At 48.2% G+C, this 12624-nt stretch overlaps 1 protein-coding gene across 5 annotated transcripts in view; it reads right to left on the reverse strand.

The window, feature by feature from the left end:
* Positions 1-12624, reverse strand: part of ZMYND8 (zinc finger MYND-type containing 8) — a 131962-nt gene that overhangs the window by 36657 nt on the left and 82681 nt on the right. For all 5 annotated transcript variants that reach the window (XM_023511942.1, XM_023511941.1, XM_023511939.1 and 2 more), the window contains one exon: positions 9268-9408. In XM_023511942.1, coding sequence (XP_023367710.1) covers positions 9268-9408 — 141 coding nt within the window. The remainder of the gene's footprint in view (positions 1-9267; positions 9409-12624) is intronic.

Consider the following 12624-nt stretch of genomic DNA (forward strand, 5'->3'; position numbering starts at 1 on the left):
CTGGATTCGAACCTGCCACCTTGGGTGTACGTGGCTGGTGCCTTAGCCACTTGAGCCACAGGCTCCGAGCCCCAAGGGCTCTTTATATGCCCAACTGGGCCAGATTCCCAAGGGACCACTGAGCTTACATTTCTCAAATTCCTTTCTCACTCACCTCCCTCCTCTGCTGCCTCCTCTGCTGCCCCAAAAATGCACAAAGGGAGGGAAATTAGGTGGCCGCAAGGTCCAGAAAGCAATGAGAGACTCCGTAGGCGGAGCACACTTTTACTTTGCATCCGTGTCTGGCCTCCCCTCTAACCCACCCAGAGCAGAGACTGTGGGGCACTTGTCCTACCCCAGCCAATCCCAGAAACAGGCCAGAAAGCAGGTGGCATCCAAAGAGCAGCAGCCCCTCTAAGGCTGTGCCCTGCAGCTATGAGCTCACTCCCCAGACTTCCCTTCACCTTCCTGCTCCCTCCACACCAAAGGACATGTATCAGGGTACCTCTCTCCTTGGGCTGTTAAAAGAGCCTGAGGGAAGGACTGGAGGGGCTGCTGAGCCTTCACTGTCTCCTCTCTTAATAATTTAGCACAACCCAAACACCTTCCTGTTCACCCAGGAAGGGGGCACTCTCTAATACAGCATACCCAGAAATTAGTTCCCTCAAAGTGGCCAGGAACACCACCCCAAAACTCCCCACAGCGCACTCACAGGTGGCCAGAAACAATAATTTATCCAACTTAATCTTATCACCATAACCATGTTCCCACCAAGGTACAATTAGGAAAGATTCTCTTCTTTTTTTAGAGACAGGGTCTCCCACTGTCCCCCAGGCTGGAGTGCAGTGATGTGATCATAGATCACTGGCAACCTCCAACTCCCGGGCCCACGTGATGCTTCCTGGCTCAGCCCTCAGCTTATCTTTTAATTATTTTGTAGAGACAGGATCTCCCTACGCTGCCCATGCTGATCTTGAACTCCCGGCTTCAAGTCATCTTCCCACAGTAGCCTCCCAAAAGGGAGGGATTACCGGTGTGAGCCACCACACCCAGCCAGGAAGGATGGACTCTTTCTTTTCTTTTCTTTTCTTTTTTTTTTTTTTTTGCAGTTTTTGGCCAGGGTTGGGTTTGAACCCGCCACCTCCGGTACATGGGGCCGGTGCCCTACTCCTTTGAGCCACAGGTGCCGCCCGTCTAACTCTTTCTTTTCCTAAAACACACTTAGGGGTTGCCACCCACCTCAGGAGAATCCAGAAGTGAATACTCAAAGCAAGCAGAGATGCCATCCCTAAAATTAAAAACACCAAATACATGCATATGTGTATGTGTCTATCTGTGTGGGAGAGCGTGTGTGTGCGTGTGCCGGGGCACAGGTGTACATGCGTGTCGATCGGGGGCCTATCAGACAAGACAGCAGACCTTCAAGAGAAGGCGGTGTGAATGCAGCCGCCTCTGAGAAGGAAAAGAACACTGAGTCAAATTTACTGGGTACATCTAGAAAACAATCTCTTATTCTCTGTCTGCAAAAAATTTGAAGCAGCTTACAAAGAGAACGTATAGAGTTAAGGTAGCGATAAAACAGCAAGGGGATAAGAGAATAAGGACCACTGGCACCTGTGGCTCAGTGAGTAGGGCGCCAGCCCCATATACCAAAGGTGGAGGGTTCAAACCTGGCCCCGACCAAACTGCAACAAAAAAAAAAATAGCCAGGCGTTGTGGCAGGCGCCTGTAGTCCCAGCTGCTCAGGAGGCTGAGGCAAGGGAATCGCTGGAGGTTGCTGTGAGCTGTGATGCCATAGCACTCTACCAAGGGCAACAAAGTGAAGCTCTGTCTCTAAAAATCAAAAAGAATAAGGACCACTGAAAGGAAAGAGAAAACCCAGATGAAAGAGCAGTTGGAATAAGCAGGAAGAAAGGACTTCACAGCTGAGCTGCAAATGTGACAGCAAAGGGAAAAGGAAATGAGGCCTGTTTTGTAATTTCCACCCTCAGACATGAAGCAGCACAATGGATCCCAGGGGTGGGAAAGGCCACCTTCTTAAGCATAAAGCTGGAAAAGAAGTATCTCCCAAAAACACTTCCCATGAAAAACGGTCAAAAGGAGAGGAGGGCTGCGTGAGGGACATTTTTGTCCTGTCTTTAAGAACATTCCTGTATGCCTATTACATTCCACAGTTATAAAATAATATCTACTATATACAGAGAACAACAAATATATTCTATTAAAAATCCAGAAACTGAAGACTTCATGCTCTCCAGGCCATAGAGGCTCTGCTGCAAACATGCCTACAAACATACATGCAGCTGTGTTTCAATAAAACTTTATTTACAAACACAGGCAAAGGGCCAGATTTGACTTGAAAGCTATAAAATCCGCCATCTCCTGTACTAGTCCAGTAACTGCTAACATGGGCTGCACAGTGAAACTGTCCAAGTGCTTTAGAAAATCCTGATGCCTGGGCCCCATGTGGGAGTCTGACTTAACTGGCCTGTGGGAAGCCCAGGGTTATCAGCCTTTTACAAACTGCCCAGGTGATTCTAATTGGCAGCTACGACTGAGAAGCCCTGTATCAGACCAATCTTCTACAGGAGTAAAGAACACTCACAACTTGCCTTAATTCCTGCATGTCTGTGTTAGGAGTAGCACACCCTTGTACACCTTAGGGTTCACAGAAAAAAGACTGAGACCTCGTCAGAGTAACCAAGACCCATGTGCACCTGTGTCTGTGCCTACATGTGCGCCTACAATAAACGTAACCCCTTACAACTTTAGCCTTAAAAGACTTAACTCTGAAACACTCATCATCAAGAAGAATGCCAAGAAGGTAAAACCCCTCATCTCTGCTCAGTAGACAACCACTGTGTTTATTTTTGTTGAAATAAACCACCAAATGCCGGGAGGCTGGGACCAGGCCCTGGGAGCAGACCTTTAGGAGTTTAGCCAAATGTAATTATCTTTCTCGAAACTCTCAGTGCATTCTGACTTTCCTCTCCTCCGCAGGGAGAAAAAGGAGAGCTTCACTTTCTCGTTTAGCTCATAGTAGCTTATCAGGGCTTCTTCCACCCCTGCCCTTCTATATCAGGAGTATCTTCAGAATCCACCCTTGCTGCCAACATTTTGAACTTTTCAGCTGATATGAAGACAGCTTAGGCTATAAATGGAAACAAGGGATAAAAAATATCCGTGCTAGAGAAAGAGGCACATTCTTACATTTCTGGAGGGAACATAAATCAGAACAACCTCTTGAGAGGGCAATTGGGCAATACCTCTCAAAATATCAACCGCACATGGCCTCTGACCCTCAGCTCCACTTCTAGGAATTTATCCGATGGATACTCTCCCACATGGGCAAAAGGGCCCTCAGTGCAGCTGTTTTCAACGGCAAAAAAACCCCCAGAAAACCTAGAGTCAACAAGCAAGGTGCCTGAATAAATTTAACAGCTTACCTTTGATGGAATTAATAAAGCTGCTAAAATAGAACTAAGGTAGATTTCTATGCATTGATGGGAAAAGCCAACCCATTTAATGAAAAGGCAGGCATGAGCAGAGCACCTTAGCACTGGTGTCGGGGAGAAAAGGAGGAAATGGAATATAGATCTGAATATTATGTATTCTCAAGGTTTCTCAACATTGTCACTACTGACATTTGGGGCCCAGATGAATCTTTATTGTGGCTGGAGCAAAGGGCGGGGTGGAGCAGAGCTGTCCTATGTGTTTTAGGACATGTAGCAGCATCCTTCAGCTCTTCATCTCTACCCAACTAAATGCCAGTAGCACCCACATCCCAGGAGTGACAATAAAAATGTCACCAAACATTGCCAAATGTCACGGGGGTGCGGGGGGGGACCACTCAGGCTAAAAAAAAAAAAAATGGTAGAATCTAGAAGAACTCTCTGGGGAAACTAAAAACAGGCAATAGTGGTCTCCCATCGAGGTGGGTGATCAGAGGCTACAGATACACTGGCTTCTCATAAAATGTCCTTCTGTACTTTGGAATGTCTCTTAGCATTCATTAAGTGTATTACTTTAAGAAACTAACTTGGGTGGGGGCGGGTGGAGAGACAAGTCTCACACTTCTTTTTCAGATAAAAAACAAAACAGAAGAAAAAATAAAATAAAATACAACTTTAAAAAACAGAGAAAGAGATTGACTTTTTCGAAAACAATTGGGCAAACTACAGCTGACAGATTACCAGGAGCCACTGAATGGCAGCCCCTTCAAGGAGTAACACCATTTAGACAAGAGACCCACCCTCGCAGATGCTATCTACCAATCAAAGCCAAGCAAAGATCTTCCCTTCCCCACCGCATTCACTAAAAAAAACCAAGACAGGAGCCACGTCTGTAGCTCAGTGGCTAGGGCACCGACCACATACACAGAGGCTGGTAGGTTCAGGCCAGCTAAAACAATGACAACTGCAACAACAACAACAACAACAACAAAAAATAGTTGGGCGGCGCCTATGGCTCAAGGAGTAGGGCGCCAGCCTCATATACTAGAGGTGGTGGGTTCAAACACGGCCCGGCCAAAAACTGAAAAAAAAAAAAAAACAGCCAGGCCTTGTGGCAGGTGCCTATATCCCAGCTACTTGGGAGGCTGAGGTAAGAGAATCACTTAAGCCCAAGAGTTTGAGGTTGCTGTGAGCTGCGACGCTACAGCGCTCTACCAAGGGTGACATAGTGAGACTGTGTCTCAAAAGAAAAGAAAACCAGGACAGCATCTGGGATATCTGAGCCCTAGTTCTGCATTCATGGGCTCAAAGAATGCCCCACTTCCAAGGTATTACTTTATGCACCAAAAGAAAGGAGGCCTCCTTTCTTCCTGAAGAAATAGACAAGCAGAAGCGCTCCAGCTCTGACAACTTTCCATTGCTCTGTTGACATCTTCCCCAGAGCATCAAGGCACATTTTGTCACTAACAGGACTAGGAGCTGCAGAATTCCTTCAGCGAGATAAGAAGAGAGGGGAGAGCAAAGAAGATAAGAAGAGAGAGCAAACAGGAGTCTGGAAGAAAACAAGCAGGCCCTCCTCCACTTCTCTCCTCACTTCAGAAGCTCATTCCTGTTTATGACCTATAATCCCCACGGTGTCACAAAAGGGGGCCCCTAGCAATCCCCCGGGATCAGCTCCTCGTTTTAGAGAGAAGACAGTCAATGAGGGAACAAGGTGTTGGCAACCAGGGCCAGACCCGGGGCTCTGCACACACATAAGACCATGTTAACCCCCAGATCCAATTCAAGCACCACTCTGAGAGTCCGAACATCGCTGCTACTGAACTTATAGTGACCCAGGGACTGGTTTCTGCATTTTTGTTTGTTTGTTTTGCCCCAAGTAGAGTTACTGGTTTTATGGGGGGGGGGGGTGTTTCTTTTTTTAAACAGAGTCTTACTTGGTCACTCTTGGTAGACTGCCGTGGTATTTTAGCTCACAGCAACCTCAAACTCTTGGGCTCAAGTGATCCTCTTGCCTCAGCCTCCCAAGTAGCTGGGACTACAGGCACCCGACACAACACCCAGCTATTTTTACAGATGGGGGTCTCGCTCTGGCTCAGGCTGGTCTGGAACCTGTGAGCTCAAGCAATCCACCAGCTTCAGCCTCCCAAATGCTGGGATTATAGGCACAAGCCCCCGCTCCTGGCCCTTCGTTTTATGGGGTTTTTTTTTTTGAGACAGAGGCTCAAGCTATCCCCCTGGGTAGAGTGCCATGGCATCACGCTCACAGCAACCTCCAACTCCTGGGCTCAAGCGAGTCTCCTGCCTCAGCCTCCCAAGTAGCTGGGACCACAGGCGCTCGCCACAACGCCTGGCCATTTTTTGGTTGCAGCCATCATTGTTGTTTGGCGGGCCCGGGCTGGGGATTCGAACCCGCCACCTTAGGTGTATGTGGCTGGCGCCTTAGCCGCTTAAGCCACAGGCGCCGAGCCGGTTTTATGTTTTTAATGAAATTGATTGCCAACTTTTAAAAAGTAGGAGAACTGGGCAGTGCCTGTGGCTCAAGGAGTAGGGCACTGGCCCCATATACTGGAGGTGGCGGGTAACAACTGGCCCTGGCCAAAAACTGCAAAAAAAAAAAAAAGTTAAAACTAGGAGAATTCACATAAAATCCTGGATTTCTGTTTTTCTTGAAAATCCAGAGTCTGACGAGTTCAACTGCTGAGAGCTATTTCCTTTAGAAAGGCTCAGTCCTCCATGTTATGGCCAATTCCAAATCTTCATTTACCCCTGACTCCTACAACTGAGCAGCCTTATCCAACAGGCACAGGGAACACTGCCAAGGGCCACGACAGTCAAGACACAGCCCTGCTGTGTGACACTGCAGTCAGGCATCTCAGCTAAGAGCTTAGGCAGACAAACCTAAGCCCAAAGGCCAAACTCTACCGGAGCCATATGCAATCTTGGCCTCCCTCAGTTTACATTTCTGTGAAATAGGGCAAATACCTACTTTAAAGGTTGTCCTAGTTCTTATTAATAGTGTTAATATACAGAAAGTAAAATGTATTTTGCAGGGATGATGGACATAAACAAGCCCCATAAAGCATGTGCTCAGGCCCTGGAGAATGGCTAGAGAATTCTTTGGCACTTCCCTCTATGTTCTAACTTTTCTACCCACCCACAGTACTTCTGCTGGTCCCTCGTTAATCCTCTTCTCATTAGGTAATTGAAATCCCAGCCCATAAAACACCCACATTCCCAGGGTTTTCAAACCCGCTGACAAAGATGAGAGTGTATCCCAGGACTGGAAGAGCCACCAAGACAGACGACAGGACAAGCCTCAGCCTCCCCTGTGCCAACCCACCGTGGCGCCCGCCCACCAGGACACACAGCAGGAAGAACTTTCACCCCCACACTGCATCAAACCACATCGAAAGATCCACCGTGTCCTAAGGACGCCCAGTGACCACCCGGTATAGAGAAAGAGCTATTCTTGCCAAGCATGACTGGGAGAGAGGAAATGTCACGGCGAGAACACCTCCACACAGCATTTCTTTTCGGGATATGGAGGTGGGAGGAGGGTGTGAGAAAGCAAAATGCATTTTTGGGAACAGTCAATGTTCCCAAGGCAGCGAATGGGTCCCCTTTTCATTTAAGCGAGGAACCAAGTAATCGATGGGAACGGGTGCCCCCAAAGCAACCCAAAGACAGCCATCACATTTGGGCTGCACGACCATGTGACCCAGGATGGCGAAATAGGCTCAGCTCCTCCAGCCCTACTGCCGCCCAGACTCTGGGATCCTGGACACCTCAAACCTCCTCTCCAGGCCTCAGTTTCTCCAACAGAACATGGCACTATAGGACAAGGCCGCAGAACTGACACACAAACCTCACTGGGCACAGGTGCCTCTCTGAAACCCCTGCACTGGGGACCTAGAGGACAACACCCCTCTGGCATAGCCCCCCTCACTGGCTGCCCCTTCCCAGGCTCTACCACCCACTGCCCTTCCTCTGCCTGACCTCCACATGCTTAGTGCCCGGGGCCCTTTCCTGATGCTCTGGCCCTGACTCCCAACCTCAGCAAGCTCAGGGGCTGGACCAGGGGCGTCCCATGCCCCATCGGACAATGAGCAGCTCCAGCCTCCAACCTCCTCTGTGGCCCCCTCCCACACCACAATCACAAGAACTCCAGCTACTATGAATAAATAAGATTCCCAGAATTATACTGGCTGCCCTGCCCCGGCCTCGGGGCACCCTAATTCCTGCCCCCAGCTGCCCTTCCAACCTCTCTGCCCAGGGTCTAACAGACATCTCACACTTAACAGAATCTAAACTGAACCTTTGGTTCCTACTTTTCCTGCCACATGCAAATCACCAGCACAATTACTGACACCATCCAGCCCATCTCTGTTATAGGGCCTACACTATGCACTGGAGCCCTTCACCCCCCAGGGGTGACGACCAGAAATGTCTCCAGATACTGCAAGAAGTGAGGGAATGTTAGTAAAATTGCCTCCAGACAAGAATAATGAACTGAGAGGAACTATTGTGACAGAGCATGCAGAGCAGTCCTTCTGGAGTGTCCACATCCCTCCACATCAAGGTCTACGAGGCCCCTGTCCTCCCTGCCTCCATCTACCTCATTCAGCAGGATGCAGCCGCCCCAGCCTCCTTGCTAGTCCTGTAACACACCAAGTTGATCTTTATCCCAGGGCCTTCAAAAACTCTCATTTCCTCCTAGACCAGGCGTCCTCAAACTACTGCCCACGGGCCACATGCAGCCCACCTAGAACATTTATACGGCCCACCCTGTGTTTTTGCCACCACTGCCTGTCCTGCTTAGCAGCCCACTCATTCCGAGGCCCGCAGTCCGGCCCTCCAACAGTCTGAGGGACAGTGAACTGGCCCCTGTTTAAAAAGTTTGAGGACCCCTGTCCTAGACTGTTCTTCCTCAGAGAGTGGCATGACTGGGTCTTCTTGTCATGCAAACTTCAGTTCAAATATCACCTCCTCAGGTCCTGAAACTGCTGCTTCTGCCCCAACCTGCCCACCTGTCTCCTCATCACATCGCACGCTTTACCTTCAAGGCATCCCTCGTGCGGTGAACGTCTCTTGCTTGTTTACCTCGGTTATTGTCTCTCCCTTTCTACAACCCAAGCTTAACAAGAGCAGGGTCCTTAGCCAACTTGCTCTCCAGCCTAGCACATAACAGATGTTCGATGAAAATCAGGAGTCATGATGGGATCAATCAATCAATCTTGTTTGTTTCAGCATTTCTGGGTACCAGTTTTTGCTAAAGATTTTGGCATAAGGTAGAGTTTTTAAAACAACCAACAACCTAACGTGTTAAAAAATACAGTATAACCTCCACAGTTGACCACTTCCTTAAGTTGACCTAATTCTCATAGACCAGACATGCCCCACCTATATCAGTACAGTAAGCCTCGTTCTGTGTGTTGGACACTTCCATACGCTGATAGTTTGTTCTACAGCCCTTTGGGTGGTCAACTTACAGAGGTTCTACTCCAATTTTTATTATTATTATTATTATTCAGGGAATGAAAACCAGCATTTAAAAAAATTTTGCATTTAGGAAGGGCAAACAGTGGTTCAAGAAACATGTTCCTGTCCAAAGCAGGTATGTGTTTACATACAGGGAACAGGGCAGAGAAGGCGCCACGGTCAAACTACTCTGCAGGTCCACAAGCCTCAAGAAATCCCTTCCTTGACCCCCTGAACCTTTTACATTTTTTTTTGCACAGAGAAGTTCAAGGTCCAGGAACCACATACACAACAGGGTATGACAACTTGCAAAAATATTCCCAGCTGCCACAGAAAGGTACTTCCAAAAACTGACCCAGGTTAAGATTCAGGATGCTCCCAGTGGTGGACGTTTTGTCTGTTTTCGTTGTGACTGGAGTCGACGGTTGAGGAGAGAAAGGTTTCGGGCTGTCGGGCAGACTCCCTGCTTGTCCCGTCTTTGTGGAGGTTGGTGAAGCTGAAAAAGTATGTCATTGTTAAAAGACAGATTTGCAAATGAAACAAATAAGTCAAACGCGTAGGTGTGGGGTAGGGAGAGACTAGAGAAATAGTGAGATCGTATTTGATTTCAAAAAGGCCACTACGGCCTCACAAACGGAGTGGGGTGGGGAGGGTTGGCCGTTTATTGCAAGCAAAGGGCTTTAACTGACGTTAAACCGTTAAAGCCACAAAGAAAGGAGCCCTCCTTAGTTATTCTACTAAGCACAAAGCTCTAAGACAAATCGGCTAAGCTGCCACTAAAATTGGTTTGGCCGATTCACGGGCATAAATCTCAAAATAAATAGCGATTAAAGCAACCCCCACGCGCTCCAGATGCAGAGACCCGGAGCCAGCCTTACACAGGCATGTCATCTGTCTGGGGGAAGACGCCACGGCAGCTTGCGTGTGGCCTCTGCACCTGCCAGTGACCAACACAGCCCCTGGGAAATCTCCAGCTCCCATTTCAAAGGTTCCCGGGGCTGCATGAAGCCAAACTCAGTGCCAGATGGAATGAAGGAGACGTTGGAAAATTATCTCCCTCTTTGCGGTGTTTCGAACTTTTACAAGAGGACAGGGAATTGCACCTATGCTTGAGGCTTTAAAAAAAAATACCTTAAAACTACCGACAACCGCTCTTTCTCAGCTTCACTGCACGGGGTAGGGGAAGGACAGGAAACCAAAAGATTTAAAAAAACAAAACAAGCTTTTAGAGGGACCAACAGAGGCTCCTGAAGAACCTTTCCCATCCTGCAGGCCCCTTTGCCCTCAATGATCCCCATTCCTGGGACACTGTCCCGTTAATGCTTCTTGGGCCCATTCAAAGACAACCTGGAGTAAACTCGTGACTGACAAGGAAATGGCCAGCTCTCCTGAGACGAGCAAGAGAGAAATAAGCCGAGATGATCCAGCCCTTCAGAAAAATACACTAACGGCAGACTATGGTTAGGAATTAAGACATTCCCTACAGGTTTCAAAGGTGACTGGACACACGGGAACTTGCTTCAGTTTTCTCACCTGCCAAATGGGGACACGCAGAATGACAATTTGATGGGTTAACACTTGTACACCAACTAGGTCAGCTAATAGACATGAGCTAATCTTAGCTCCCCTGCCAGGCCCTGCCAACATCATTGTTAATGTAATACAGCGGGTAAGACTCCAGATAGAAAGAGGCCTGGATTCAAGCATGGATTGAGAGCCAGACACTGCAGATTCTCGTCCTGGCTCAGCTGCTGCCGTGCTGGGTAACCTTGGGCAAATTGCTGTCACCTCTGCATCTCTCCTCCTGGCAGCGGCAGAGAGATACTAATTATATGATGTGATGGGTTGATAAAAGTCCCTACACCTCATCAGGTCGTTGTGAGGATTAAATCAATCAGTCATTGAAGGGTGCCTGGCAGCTAGTGAGCACTCCAGTAATTGCATGCTATTATCGTAGCATCATTTTCTGTTTCCCCAGGACTTTGGCTTCACCACGTGAACCACCTATGTTCAAAAACACTGATGCTCACGCACAGCAGTTCTGCTCCCCAGGGCACGGTGGACAATGTGTGTAGACATTTGTTGGGTTGACATAACTTAACGAGTGGGATTACTGCTAGTCATCTTGTAGGTGGAGACACCAGGGACTCCGCTAAACCTTCTACCGTGCACTGAACAGCCACTATCTGGCCAGGCGCGGTGGCTCACACCTATAATCCTAGCACTCTAGGAGGCTTCAGCAAGAGGATCACTTGAGCCCAAGAGTTTGTTTGAGGTTGCCGTGAGCTATGATGCCCGGGCACTCTACCCCAAGCAATAGAGTGATACTCTGTCTCAAAAAAAGAAAGGGGGGGAGGTGGAAATAGCCAGGATAGGTAAAGACACACAAATGGAATAAACATTAGCAGTTGCCAGGGGCAGATGATAGGATGAAAGGGGGGTGCCGTTGTAAGGGAGGATGACTGCTTAGTGAGCACACGGTTTTATCCAGGAGTAATGGAAATAAATACTTTAGAACTGATAGAGGTAGCGCCTACGCAAAACTGAATTTGCTAAATGCCACTAAATTGTTTATTTAAAATAATTTTAAGTGAATTTCACCTCCATTTAAAAAAAAATCTCACAGGAGGAAAAAAATGTCTAAAATAGCTCCTTAGGGGGCCAAAAAAAAAAAAAAAGACAAGTCAACACTGCCCTGCCCATCCCTCCCCACCGAGACCCTGCAGGTGCTGCCCACAGGCCCCCAACAAGCACACAACACAGCACCCTACTCAGAGTGCCTGTCACACAGCAGCAGGGCAGAACCCCCAACACTGGAACAACAACAGCACCTCACTCTGCCACCTACAATCATCCAGGTGTCCTACTCCCCAGAATAAAATCCAACCTCCTCTCCAACTTCACATCCAACTTTTCTTTGCCTCCTGGAATCTCTAGCCAGGCAGATCTTCATGCTATTCTGGAAGATCAAGCCCACCCCAAGCCTAAGGTTGTACACATAGTCCCTAGCAAAGGCTCCCCGCCCCTGTCCAGATCATATGGGCTGAAACTCCATGTCCAGGTCCCAGTTCCAACAGCATCTCCCCAGAACCCCCACTGTTGGCCCATCTAACACGGCCAAAGTGTCTTCTGTCCACTGTCTTCCTTTTGGCATGAAAACATCAGCTCTAGGACAGCAGCTGGGTGCCAAGTACCCAGGACACACATCCCAGGTTCCCAGTAGCCTAACACAGTTAGCAAATGAGTAGGAATGTGGAATGACTAATTATAGAATAAGGTCTCCATTCCTCTTCTCATTACTGCAGCCAAGATAAGCCATAAAGAGATGATAATGACAACCAAAATAAAAACTTTTCAATGTAAAAATACATTTTAAAAGAGCCACATACCCAAGAAGAGGTGGGACTAAGCCACTAACAGAAAAATACAACCAGTCAATAAACAGGTAAAGAGATGAATGAGCTCAAAAGTGTCACCTAAAAAGCCCACATAGAGGTGGAGCCCGTAACTCAGTGGGTAGGGCACCCCCACATACACTGAGGCTGGAGGGCTCAAAGCCTGGCCCGGGGCCAGCTAAAACAACAATGGCAATTGCAACGACAACAAAAAAATAGCCCAGTGTTCTCCCAGCTACTTAGGAGGCTGAGGCAAGAGAATCACTTGAGCCCAAGAGTTTGAGGTTGCTGTGAGCTATGATGCCACAGTACTCTAC

This window comes from Otolemur garnettii, unplaced genomic scaffold (genome assembly GCF_000181295.1).
Source record: "Otolemur garnettii isolate 467f Iridium unplaced genomic scaffold, OtoGar3 scaffold00023, whole genome shotgun sequence".
NCBI lineage: Eukaryota > Metazoa > Chordata > Mammalia > Primates > Galagidae > Otolemur > Otolemur garnettii.